General features: G+C 37.6%; 1 protein-coding gene across 2 annotated transcripts in view; it reads left to right on the top strand.

Annotated features, from left to right (window-relative positions):
* FHIP1A (FHF complex subunit HOOK interacting protein 1A) overlaps positions 1-14,381 on the top strand; it is a 99,411-nt gene that overhangs the window by 43,129 nt on the left and 41,901 nt on the right. For both annotated transcript variants that reach the window (XM_089525686.1, XM_089525687.1), the window contains exons 2-4: positions 3,843-4,045; positions 7,181-7,807; positions 14,118-14,276. In XM_089525686.1, coding sequence (XP_089381812.1) covers positions 3,941-4,045; positions 7,181-7,807; positions 14,118-14,276 — 891 coding nt within the window. In that variant the 5' untranslated portion in view covers positions 3,843-3,940. The remainder of the gene's footprint in view (positions 1-3,842; positions 4,046-7,180; positions 7,808-14,117; positions 14,277-14,381) is intronic.

Raw genomic sequence — 14,381 nt, 5'->3', positions numbered from 1 at the left:
CACTGTAGAGCAAAAAAGACAAAGTGTTTCTGTATAGCCATTTATTTATTACTCACATAATGGTGCTGTTGTGCTTATCTTATTTTGCAAAATGCCTTCACTGTTGTAGGGCCTTAGGACTGCTTGACGCATGTGGTCTTGTAGGCCAAAAGTTAGCACCTCCAAGTGATGTTTGCCTGCAGGGGCAGCTGCTAGTAAGGGAAAACTGAAGTGGTAGTTCAGTGGCTTCTAGAATTCTGCACTTGGTTATATATAATTTTTTACTTCACTTTTGAACAAAGAAGTATCTTTTAGATTCATCTTCCATCCTATTCAGGTGTTTCTCCTGAAGGCAGAAGGAGTGTAAGCATACATGTACTAGCCCTGCCTCTGTGACTCTACCTCATTCATTCTTGTTGTGCAAATGTGTACATGAATTAACCTTAAAGTGTTTAGAAGTGCTGGGAATCCTGATAACATTTCTCCTGGGCATTTTAAAATAATGTCTTGTCATTGAATGGAATCATAGACTCATAGAGTTGGAAGAGAGCACAAAGGCTATCCAGTCCAAACCCTCGCCAGGCAGGAATACACAATCAAAGCACTCCCAATCAGGTTCTCTTTCTGAGACTGATTTCTTGAAACCCTTAACTGTTGCTAGGGAGCCAGTGTGGTGTATGATGAATGGGGGAGTGTGGCTCTTCACATCCAGAAACTGCTGTATCACTGTCCCCAGACTCTGCCCTTTCCCTATTGTTGCCCCCCTTTTCCTCACTGCCCTCTACATCTTTCTATCACCCCTGGGGGGGGGGGGAGTACCGCCCAGTTTGGGAATCACTGCTGTAGAGATATATGACCTCAACTTGATTGACCAGATCTTTCCCATAGGTTTGTGCTTTTATGCACACTCTCTCATACACTGATGCATGCACATTAACCTTCCTGCATCAATAAAATTTTAAAAAGTCTCTGTTGATGTCAGTGGGAACTTTTTAAATTCCTTCTTACAGTAGTGAAGGATGGATTGGGAGGGGCCGTGCCTTAGTTATTTATTCTCTGGCAGTGACCCTGCTGGAAATCCTCCTATGCTGCAGTGAGGCTTTAGAAAGCCTCTATTAGCACTACTTTAGCATGGGAGAAATGAGGGGAAATCTATTATACTCAAGTCAGTGATTTGAGAAAAGTCAACTGGGAGATCTCTTGATATATGAGATATATACTTCGATATGGGAGCAGGAGAAGTTTTTAGTTGCAGTGAAATCTTACTTTCTGTTATTACAGGCTAATTGCATAATTTTGCTCAAAGTTATTTCTTGGGATTTATCAGGATGATGAGGCAGTGCACATTTCTTTACTTCTCTACAGTTGTAGAAGTCTTTAGGATTGTTCTCCAAATGTCAAGTGCATTTGTTAAATCAGCATATTCTGTCTTAATTGCCATTCTTGTCAAGCGGCACAGTAATTAAGATGGAGTACTTTCAGGCTGGTTTATCAAGGTCTGTGTGTAAAATAGGATTCTTAATATATAGCACTTGCATAGCAAGACATGTTCTTCACCTGTGTCCATTAACTGCCAGGCATTAAGCAAGTACATTTTAGTCTCCCCACATCATTTTTTGTTGTGGAGTTTGCACAGAACTACACCTACAGTTTAGGCATTCTATAACATTGGGCTAAATCCAATTGCTAATTCCAAGACTAATAGACCCATTGAATTAATCACTGACTAGTTAGTCAGCAGTCATGTAAATCTTATTGTTTAACTGGCTCTACTTTGGGAACTAGCAATTGGTAGTTGCATAATTGTAAACAGTTTATCTAAATTCTAGACATTGGTCTCATAAAGTTTAACCCTTCCCCTCCCTATAGACAAATAATTTCTTGTACAAACAATGTGCCAAGAACACTGTCCCACCAAGCATCTTGTACATGTTGGTCTCATTTGGGAAAAAATAACTTTTCTTCCATAATGGACATTGATGTTCATTGGGTTCAGGAAATACCCCATAATAAATATAAATATAAATAATACTATAAATTTTTGTTTTGTTTTATTTTATTCTATTTTACTCTGTTTTCCCCCTGATTTTTGTTGTTTTGTGCTATCATGTTGACTGGTATATGGCAACTCTATCATAACTGTATGGTTTTCTTTGCAAGATTTTTTTCAGAAAAGGTTTGCATTGTTTTCCTTTTAGCCTGAGAGAATGTGGCTTGCCTAAAGTCACCCAGTAGACTTCCACAGGTAAGCAGGGAGTCAAATCCTGTTTTCCCATGGTGCTAGTCCAACACTCACCAGCACACCACACTGGCTCCCCTGATTTTATTTTGCATTTATCTTATGATTATTCTGCCTGTTATTTGGATGGAGCACACTAACTTCCGGAGAAACACAGCTTTGGACATGGGGAATTTTGTACCCATCAATATGTTTTAATCTTTATCAGACAGAAAGTACCCTACAAACACACAAGCTTTTTTAAAATCTTGGTGCTTGAAATTCCCTAAATCTGACAACATTTGTTAGAAACAAAATATCAACAAATTATGGATGCATACATTTTAAAAAGGATTAGCTCTCTCCTTTGTTAATTCTAAAACTGTGGTAGGGTCTTACTCTATTATATTAAAAACTGAGTCTGTAGCATATTTGTGCATATCTGGAATGCATATTACTGTAGTGGGTTGAATTGATTTTGCTGGTTACCATATGATACTTTGTATAATATGTCATTTACATTTGATTTAATAATAGCATATAGAACTAGTGGATTTTTAAGATGCTAATATTTGATGGTTGAGAAAACCATGCTTTCACACTATATCTTTAACGTCCTGTTTGAACCTTTGCAATATGTTGAAGTTGTGTGTTCTGCTTTGAGTGCATAGAATGAGATGTCCACATTTTGTGGTTTTGTAAAAACTAAAATGGTAGACTAAAACTTTGATGGGTTGGATTTCAAGTTTGCACTAAGATTATTTTCTACTTCCTCTTTCCTTTTGAATCCCAAAATGTATTTAAGGGCCCTTTTGAATGACAGTGGGATGGAGTGTAAGTAGCTGGAGGAAAAGTAGTGAAGAAGAGGTAGAGGAAAGATCCTATGTGAATTGAAGGCTTCAGTGCAGCCTTACCTTCAGACCCAGCATGTTATTTGCATGTGCTATGACATTTATCAGAACAAAATGGTACCTTGTTTAAATATAGGCATTCCCTTCTCTTTTTATAGTGTTCTTTTGCCATTGGTAAACACTGATGCTTGAATCCTGAGTTTAACATACTGTAATTTCACACAGTTTGTTCCTATTAACAAGAAAAGTCAAGTGTTTCTGAATGAATAGCTGTTTTTGTGTTAGACATTTTAAAATGCTTTCACCTTGCCAATGTATTCAGTTTTCATTGTTGCATTGCTTAGCAACCAAAGAAAATAAAAGGAAAGGGATAATATATTTCATGTATACTAAATTCAGTTTTTATTCACTTTTATGTTCTTATAATCTGTATCACGCAGAGAGACTTATCAAAAGTTTTCCTAAGCCAATAACAGAACTATGTTCCATCTCTATTGTTACTGTACTATATTAGTACAGGTATTCACTTAAAAGGGAATGGTATCCTTTTTTTTTGAAACATCTCCTCAATTAAAATGTGCTGTGAGGAGAGCACTGATTCAAGTAGTGACCACTATATGCAAGATGAGTATTAGGCTAGTAATACAAAGATAGTGAAAGGCTGCATACTGGATGGCACTAAAATCAGGATCAGATATGTAAAATCAAAGTGTTTCCAGGGTATTTTTTCATATACAAATCTCTTGTGCCTTTTTGTCTCTGTTACTAGTGATTATTTGTTTCTGTTTTTCTAGATCAAAGATGTCTGTTCAGACCTGATATTTATAATGCAGTGATTCACTACACTGAGGAAATTTAACATGGCCTAGATGAATTGACCTTTGGAGACTTGATGATGTCCACAGCTACAAGTTGCAGGAAAAACCACCAGGCTGTGAGCCTAGACGGAGTTGACCCAGAAATATGCATGATAGTTTTTAAAACCCACTGGACACAGGTAAGAGAGCTCATGAAAGTTTTTATTCTCATACAAATTGAGTATCCTCTATCTGATAATCCAAAATCCAAAATACTTGAAAATTCAAACCTTTTTTTCATGAGTGACTGAGACAGTGACACCTTTGCTTTCTGATGCTTCAGTGTACATGAACTTTGTTTCATGCACAAATAGATTAAAAATATTGCATAAAATTACCTTCAGTCTATGTGTATAAGGCGTATATGAAAGATTAATGAATTTTATGTTATGATTTGAGTCCTGTCTCTGAGATATCCCTTTATGTGTATACAAGTATTCCAAAATCCCCTCAAATCTGAAATTTGAAAAACTTCTGATTCCAGGCATCCGGAACCCTAGTGTGTAACAGAGGCGGCCTAATGGCAACGTCCATCCTCATGGGTGCCAACATCTTGATGTAAGGGGCATGCAGCGTTTGTATGTCACTGCGCATTATTATATCACAAGTGCGCCAATGGCGCACTCGCGATGTAACCCGTTGCCACAAAAAGAACCTGGAAGAACCGGGTTCTTTTTACTTCTGAGGGACATCACGTGGTTTGGCGGCTGCGGTGTCCCTCTAGAGTTAAAATGGGTGCCTGCAGACCACCATTTTTGGGCGTACTGCCTTGGGCCTCAGTCTGTTTTATTTTGCAACTTGTTAGGAATACATTTTCTTAAAAAGATTTAGGTATGGTCTATGTTCCCTGAATAAAAGGTACTCCCATATTTTGGCTTTTTGGGTGACACTGAAGTGTACTTTATGTTTGTCTTGTTCTGGGGAACTGTATAATTTTGATCCTCTGTTACTTAGTTAACAGCCAAAGGAATATAATTGTTAGATAGAATAGAGACTGAGTAAGGAATTCTAATTTTTACTGCAAATGAAATAAAAGTTGGAATATATAATTATTGTGTTTGAAAGCTTTATGAGAATTAAAGAGACTTATCAGTTGTTTTGGCACTAGATATAATTCCATGCTTGATTAGGCTGCTTCAAACCCATAAAGTACAATTTGTGCACTAAAACAGATGAAATATTTTAAAGATAACACTGTTTTAATCCAAAATGGTCTACACTGACTGGCAAACATCTAAGACAATTGGTCTTATCTCTTTACTTGTCATTTGAGATCCTTCTAGTGTTGATATGGGGCTTGACAGACGAGCAGCTCCATGCCGCCCATTTTTGCCCTGCATTGTTGCCGCAGCAACCAAACGGCGCGCTCCCTCTTGGGAGCAAAAAGAAGCTGTTGAAAGCAGCATCCTAGAAGGGGTGCGCCCTGACCGCATCACTTCTGGCCAGTGCAGTTTGGGTGCTGCGCCATGCTTGTGCCATCACGGTGCTGCCCGTGTAGATGGCAGCTTCCTCCGAACTAGGGTTGCTGGGCATGTAAATGCCCAGTCTCATCTAGCCTTAGTTTGCTGGGATGCTGCCGCTAATTGCCCGTCTGTACCGGGCCATGATTAGTTGATTATGGAACTTAGCAGCCTGTACAAGCAAAGTGCACAACCTGTCACTGAATATTGATTTTATCCACCTAATTCCCACAAGAATAGAGTAGGAGATATGTTGTAAGTTTCTGGGTTTGATATTTGAGAATTAGTTGGACAGCACACACTTTTCTTGTAATTAATGTCATTACTTTTAAAGAATTGTAGCAATGGGTACAAATCTATGGTTTGTGACAGTAAGTACATGGTACAGGAATACAAATAAATAGACAGAGATGACTGCTTCACAGTAATGAATAAGCAGCCAATTGTTAGTAGTAGTGGTGGTTATATTTTTACATAAAGGTTGGCGAAAAAGATGTGAGTATGTTAAAATATCTTTATTTGCTTTTGGGTTTTGTGTATCTTGTATTATGGGGGTGGGAACTTTTTGTTCTGCTTCAGACAGAAAATGTACATTGTATATACTCATGTATAAGTCTAGAAATTTTGTTCAAAAATTTGACCCAAAAATATGAGTCGACTTACTTACCCATGGGTCAGTGTTAATACTGTGAAGTACTCATAAAAAATGTGATAGGGAAGAACTTAATCTGTCCTAGAAGCACTGACCCTCTACTCTCATCCATCCAGACTTTAGTGTGAGCACAAACTGTTATGTTTGCTGGACTTTTATGAGTTCTTTGGCATTATTTTCCTTTGCTTCATTCTAGATCCTTTGTTACGTGCCCCCAAGTTTTACCTTCCATTTATTCACGTTGTTGTGGTGTGCCTTCAAGTCATTTCCAGCTTATGGTGACCCTAAGGCAACCCTATCATGGGTTTTTCTTGCCAAATTTCTCCAAATGGGGTTGGCTATTGCCATTCTCTGAGCCTGAGAGAATGTGCCTTGCCCAAGGTTATCCTGTGACTTTACCCCCTAGTTTCCAGAGTCATAATTCTATGCTGAAACCACTACATTGCACAGGCTCTCTAATGACTTACTCATGACTTATGATTTATCCATGGGTCATGTCAAAATCTACACATTTTTGGGCCCCAAAACCTGCCCTTGACTTATAGATGATGTTGACTTATAGTCAAGTATACACAGTATACTTGCTTTGTTAAATTAGGAATGTTTGGTTTAAATATGTGGCAACAGATGCGGACCTTGGGTTGTAATAGTGTACAGTCTTTCATTCCCATATGCGGGGGATCCGTTTCGGACCCCCCACATATGGGGAAAAGAGCGTATGCTCAAGCCTCATAGGCAATAATGGGGCGCATGCTCGCAGTGGTGCACGAGGTGCAAGTGCGCACCCCATTATTTCTGCCTGGGCTTGCCTTCCGCGTGAGCTCAAAGCCGCAGAAGGCAAGCCCACCTATAAGGAGAACCGACTGTATAACTTTAGATCTGTAAAAGAATTTTCTAATCTTGCAAACCGTTGTTCATAAGCAGATTTCAGTCTTAACTTGTTTGATGCTAACTCTGTGTTCAGTACAAAGTGAGACGCTCTTTGCTGCAAAGAAACTTTTCCAGCAGAAAAATTTACAGTAGAAGTGAAAACGTATTTAAAATGGCAATCTTGAAGACAGCTTGGTTAACAACAAAAGTATTAATATTGTTTGTATTGTATTAAAATGTTATACTGAAATCTCTGTAAACAGCTCATTAAAAATTGTTTCACTTTTCTGTAGGTTGTAAAAATCTTAGAGAAGCATGACCCTTTAAAAAATGTTCAAGCCAAATATGGGGTAATACCTCCAGATGAAGCTAGTACTGTGCAAAATTATGTAGAGCACATGCTCTTCCTTTTAATTGAAGAACAAGCAAAAGATGCAGCAATGGGGCCTATCCTGGAGTTTGTGGTCACAGAGAATATTATGGAGAAACTCTTCCTTTGGAGTCTGAGGCGGGAATTCACTGATGAGATGAAAATTGAACAACTGAAGATGTATGAAATGCTTGTCACTCAGTCCCACCAGCCCCTGCTGCATCACAAACCCATCTTGAAACCTTTAATGATGTTGTTGAGTTCTTGCTCAGGAACTACAACCCCAGCTGTGGAGGTAGAGCTGGTAGTTCTTCTCAACCAGCTCTGCTCAATCCTAGCCAAAGATCCATCCATCTTGGAACTCTTTTTTCATACCAGTGAGGACCAAGGAGCTGCAAACTTCCTGATTTTTTCACTCTTGATTCCTTTCATCCATCGAGAAGGGACTGTTGGCCAGCAGGCTCGTGATGCACTACTTTTTATAATGTCACTTTCTGCAGAAAACAGCGTGGTTGCAAATTACATAGTAGAAAACACTTACTTCTGTCCGGTAAGTTTCTTCTAATGCCCTCCCCCGCACAAAAAGTTCCTTTATTATTATTTTTTCATGGCTTTGTCTTTTTTTTTAACAAAGAAGAATTGAGGTTATATTTTATTATAGCTATGTACAAATTGCAAGCAGGGTCATTGAGGTGAAGTCTGAACCAGTTGCATTAAGCTCCTTTTCAGTAGGCCCTTCCTATTTTATTTTGAAAGGTGTTGTATATATTAAAGTTAAAATTTTAAGTAGCCAAATAATACTTGAATAGCAGGTTTTTATAAAAAGAAAAAAGATGCTATTGTTTAAAAATTAATTCTGTATTGTAGTAATTGTTATACTGGTTTGCTTTCTCAATGGAAGACTAATTGATGCACAAAAATAATGTTTATGGAATAAAAACATCTTACTTAGTAGAGATATATCAAAGTATGATCTTTAGGTGATCTTTCAGGTCTAATTATTTTAATATTATCTAGGATTATAATGTGCCAGTCAAATATCAGACATATCTTTAAATAAAACATGAGCATTTCTTTAGCTCTAGGAATTAAATCTGATAATCTGTCATTGCCTCTTTTCCAGTTATGCTTCAGATCTCTCAGCTGAACACCCTTTTTTTCTTATTATATATATCTGAACTCTCTTTTAACGCAAACTTGTGTGTTTTCCTCTATTTTTTGATAAGCATGTAAGATGAATGACCTAATCATACTGAATTCACAGTGGCCATATGCTAGTTATACTCCTTCTGGGATCACACCCATTATAGTACTCGGCATTTTGCCAAATTTAATTAAGCTCCAGTTAGGTCAAGTGATGGTGATAGCTGAAGGAAAGCAGCTACCTTTTTTTTTAAAAAAGTTTTTAAGTCAGAAAGTACTTTTAAAGCAGTGCTTCTTTCTTAGACCATCTTAGCTTCACATTATCTTTTCTCTGCTACTCCTGGGCTTTGCTTACATCCATTCCTGCTGTATCCAGATCTAGTGTTTCATAATTTATCTTGCTGTGTGTGTTCATCCCATTTTTCAGACAAGTATTTGTGCCAGTTTTTTTTAAAAAGAAAAGAAACAGAGGCCATACTTAGGCTTACTAGGTAATAAGACAATAGTAAAGGAGGAGAATAGAAGGAGAAAGATAGAGGGTGAGAGTTGAATTTGACAATGTTGGAACAAAGTGGTGAGCTGATAGCAAGTGTCTATGCAGTATATACATTTGGTACCAGAAATATCTTTTTTTGCAAGCATTCTTGGTTTCGTATGGTTCAGCTCTCAGGAGTGTTCCTTTTCCCACATTTCATTTCTGGAGTCCTAGGCAACTTGTATGTTGGTCTTCCACTTGCTTTAGTGTTCCTCCTGAGATCAGGAACATGTTTTATGCAACCAAGACTATAGATCTTACACAGTAATTGTATTAGAGTTGGCTCTCCACATTTGCTGCTTTGACTTTTGCGGTTTTGATTATTTGCTGTTTTGATTAATATGTTATCTCTAGGAATCTCTAGGTCCTCCAGCGCAAGTCTGCTGGATGCTGACCATAGAGTTGTGCTGGAGAACCTAGAAGTTCCTAGAGAAAACACTTTTCTAGGCATTTGTAGACCCTCCAGCACGATTCTATAATCAACTTCTGACAGATATTGACTATAGAATTGTACTGGAGGGACTTGAGATTCCTAGAGAGGTGTTCTATTCAGTAAAAATAATAGTGTTTTTTGTTTGCAGTTTTCCCATATTCATGCGGGTCCAGTGCCCCAAACCCCAACAAATGTGGATGGACCACAGTACATTCAGTATACTGGGGTGGTGGTGATGGTGCCACCATTGTGTACTACTTGTGCAGGTTCCTGTTCTAGTAGGAATTCAACATGGAACAGGTCATTTGGAGTAGTTGATACCCCACACATTTCAGATTTATAAGGGGCATTGTCCTCACAGTCCGTACAGGGTGGTTTTACACTTGGGATTAACTCTTTAAAAATGTCTCCCTTGATTTATTCATGGTGAAAGAAACAAGGTGAGCTCAAAATACAGTTAAGGGAAGTTTGATCCCAAAAAAGGATGCAGTAGGCCCAAGTCCTCTTTATCATTTTTCAGATCCTTCCGAGACAAAGTGAAAAGTACACAAGATTATTTTCTGCATGCAGCTATTCTGGCTTAGTGAAATATGGCCTGTTACAGACTGCCAAAATAAAGCTGCTTTGGGCCTTGTTGGAGATATGCTATTTTAAATGATGCATGGGTCCTAAGAGTCCGGAAGTCGCGCCAAAGCCACACTACATTCCTAAGCAGTGGAGTACAGCTTTGGTGCAGCTTCCGGATTCTTCTGATGCATGCATCATTTAAACAGCATACCTCCAAAGAGACCCGAAGCAGCTTTATTTTGGCAGTCTGTAACAGGCCTAACTTTCTATCTTGTTGCCTAATGATACTACTGGGTTTTTTTTAAAGTTTCACAATTGCCATTGTACTCTGAAAATACTGAGTATTAAGTCTCTAGCAGAGAGAAACTCTTGTTGACTTCATTTAAATTGATACATTGAAAGAAGACTCGTTTTTTAAAAAAAGAAATTGTCCCCAAGGTAGATACCCTTATTAGATCCATTCTGTAACATCCATAATTACATTTGCCAATTAATTTTTAGAAAGCCTTTTTATGCTAAAGTTTGATGCCAATTGTAACTGTAGGGGGGCACAATTGACAAAACATGCCCAATTAGAACAATTGTCTTAGTAGTATATAGAAATCAGGCCAGCAGTGAAAGTAGCTTGCCCCAGTCTATAGTAAAATATCACATTTAATTCCTGAGGTTGTTTATTTTTTTAAAGTCCTGTAATATGTGGGTCTTTGTGAGTGCGATTATTACAGTTTTCAGAGCAGTGTCCTGTCTTTGTGAAAATTCAGATTGATGCCTGGGGGAACATAGTGGCATGAGCATTCCACTCCAGCAAAAATGTGGAAGGTTTAAAGGGTTTTTAATAGTCACTTCCTTATGGATACAACACAGTCATCTAAATTCTGATTGAGGCAAACCAACTCAAGTGAAAATGAAAGTGGACAGAATACCATACTGAATATCAAAATTAAAATAGTAATACTTTAGAGTGCAGAAACAAACTTTCAACATTTAGCATGTATTGATGCATACATATATAAGTGCAAAATACGTACATTCTGTGATAGATGTGGGGTTGCTTCTATCTATATTAAAAGACTTGGGGCCAAGCCTTGATTGAGTTTAGCCATCTGTAATGCAATCTTCCTCTTTTCCTATTGCCTTCTACCTTACCAAGCATTATTATATTTTCTTCTGAGCCATGTCTTCTCATATGTCCAAAGTACTGATAGGATCCATGTATTTGTCTTTTTAGCACTTCATGGTTTCCGTAAAACTCTTCTCTAGCACCACATCTCCAATGAGTTAATTTTCTTCCTGTCAGCTTTCTTCACTGCCAGTTTTCACAACCATACATAGAAAATGAAAATAGGATGGCATGGACAAGCCTATCTTTAGTATTGAATTATATGTCTTGACAATTCAGGATCTTGTCTCGTTCCTTCACAACTACCTTTTCAAGTTCTAGTCTTCTTCAGATACAGTGCGCCCTCCCCATACGTGGGGATCCTCTCCAGTGTTTTCCCATTTGGTACTGAGACATAGAAGAGGACCCTCCTGCTGACCTCTTTTCTCAGGCAAGGATATATAGGGAAAGGCTTTTCTCAGGAACTAAAATCCCAAGCCATTTATGTCGTTGAGTGTCATCAGAAACACCTTGAATTCAGACTGGAAAGTGAGTTGGCAGCTCCTTTAAAATGGGTTTTTATGCTGTCTATATAATATTCAAGTTAACAATCTCATTGCTACATTATGTTAGTCTGTGACTGTATTATCTCTCCATTTGTCTCTCTCAAAATCTGTCATCTACCAATCATAATTTTGTTCTAGATGTAGCTTTTGAGATATCTTAAAGGACAACCCCATATAGAATTCTTTACAGTAGTCTATATTGGGAAATTACAGTTGGCCCTTCGTATACACTGATTTTTTATACATGGATTCAAGCATCCACAGTTTGAAAATATTCAAAAGAAGTATAAATTTCAAATATCAAATCTTGATTTATCCATTTTTTATAAGAGACACCATTTTGCTATGTCATTATATTTAATGGTATTTGAGCATCCACGGATTTTGTTATCCACAGGGGATCTTGGAACCAAACCCCAGCATATAATAAGGGTCCACTGTACCAGTTATCATGTGGATCTTCATGGCCTGGCCATAATGCTTCCTGATCCTATGCTTCTAGGGGCAAATTACAATAGTAAGGTTCTATGTAGTAAGCAAGATACACAGAGTTGGTTCTTGTAAAGGTCTTCCCATGAGGAAGATGTAGCAATTAGATTGACCTTCAGTCATGTTGTAGCAAGCTGTAAATAAGAGTACAGGAGGAAAATGTCTAGCTTTCTGTGCTTAATTAAAATAGAGTTTTTCACCTGAAGAACACCTATAGCAGTTGGACTAGCATATGCTTTCATGCAGAAGTTCCCAAATTGTGTTCCTTGCTTTTCTACTTTAGAAGGGTATTAGATAATATTGTTGGGGAAAGTCTTCCTTGTGTGACTCTAGAGCTACTGACATTTAGACAACACAGGTTAGATGAAGCAATGGCTTGACTTTGTTTAAAGCACCTTGGTAAGAACAGGTTTCTTGGAAGAGTCTCCCCACTTACAGAAAGCTGACAGGTGGCTAATGTTTCTAAAATATTACCTTAACAGGCAATAACTTCTTCTCTCCCAAAGTTCTATTATTTTTAGCTTAAGCAAAAAGCTTTAATATGACAAGGGGGTGCTCTTTCTAAGAAATGTCCTGTGAAATGTGTCTGTATGAATGTATGTGATGGTATATGACCACAGTATCTTAAATCTCTGTGAAATGAGCCATGTAGAACTAGTATATGGCAGAAAATAAAGGACAGAGATAATTGAAGGATCAGGTTCAAATTGCTACACAGGCATTGTAACTGAATAGCATGCTATACAGAATAGTTTGCCAGTCTGCGTGGTGTTTCAAATTTAAAAAAAAAATTCCCATGCTATTACACCACATTAAAACATACAACAGCCTGGAACTAGTTTTAAAATAGTGGTGTAAACTGAGATTTTATTTGAATTTTTCAAGTTGAGCAGATTTACAGTTTGTGCAGCTGCCTTTTCACATATGCAGAATTTGTTGCTGTGTGCCTTCATGTCATTTCTGGCTTATGGTAATCCTAAAGCAAACCAATCACAGGGTTATCTTGGCAGAATTTGTTCAGAGGGAATGTGCCCTTGCCTTCCTCTGAAGCTCAGGGAATGTGACATGCCCAAAATCACTCAGTGGGTTTCCATGGCTGAGCAGCAAGTCAAACCCTGGTTTCCCAGTGTCCTAGACCAATACTCAACCCACTATATCATGCTGCCTTTCATACACATGTAATCATTGACAGCAGTAGTAATAATATCTGAGCAACTGGAGATGTGGATCTCTTACTCATATTTCTCAGTGTTTCATTTTTTAAACATATGTGCACATACAAGGAGATATATTCAAGATATAAACTGGGATTGTTTAATACATTGTATAAAGCATAGGAGCATGTTTATGTGCACATGTGTTGAGCTTCATTACTATGAAACTAACTGAACCTTGGGCAAAGACAAGCAAGACTTCCTAATAGGAGACTGGGTGAAGAATTACAAGTGTCAAGCTGTCTATCTGAAAGCAGATAATCTAGGCAGGAAATGTGAAATTAAGTTGTTGTTTTACCTAGTTAAGAATGTGAACTGATGGTTCACATGAACTGAAGGTAGGGTTTTATACATTTTCTACAATCAATGCAGAGATGTGGTAATAATAAATGATATCCATCATGTAATTTTAGTTTTACAAGAGTCATTTAAAGCTAGTGTACTTGTAAATTATTTTGAGTACTTAATGTAACTTTGATGTTTGAGAGATGCCAAAATAATTATTAAAAAAATGACAGATGGACAAAATAGACAACACAGATTGTATTTCCCGCACGTGTCTGCGTATATTTTTAATGTCAGTTACTGAAAGCAGTATTCTTTGCCTAAAAAAACCCTATAAAATTTATAGGGTCACCATAAGTTGATAGGCGGCTTGAAGACATATATATATCTATAGAAGAGAAATTATTTAGATCCTAGGAATTTAAATCTCCCTGCAAACTGAATGCTTTCCTAAGAAAATGTTTAGCAGTGATTCATTTACTTCATTTAATTGTGTTTTTGCTCTCCCTCCACCCCTCAAACTTTGCAGGTGCTAGCAACAGGCTTAAGTGGCCTATATTCATCTTTGCCTACAAAGCTGGAAGACAAAGGAGAAGAATGGCACTGTCTGCTGAAAGATGATTGGCTTCTTTCTCCAGCTCTTGTCCAGTTTATGAATTCACTTGAGTTCTGTAATGCAGTAATACAGGTACATGACCACGGAACTGCCCTGTCTACAAAATTAGTTTTTAAAATGTATGGAGTTCTTATGTTTATTTAGAAGTAGAGTACAGATTATTATCACATTAAAATT

Source organism: Sceloporus occidentalis, unplaced genomic scaffold, assembly GCF_023333645.1.
Source record: "Sceloporus occidentalis isolate IW3139 unplaced genomic scaffold, rSceOcc1.0.p SCAF_5, whole genome shotgun sequence".
NCBI classification, from domain to species: Eukaryota; Metazoa; Chordata; class Lepidosauria; order Squamata; family Phrynosomatidae; genus Sceloporus; species Sceloporus occidentalis.
The sequence above is the reverse complement of the archived record's forward strand: the minus strand, read 5'-3'. Positions and strand labels throughout refer to the sequence as shown.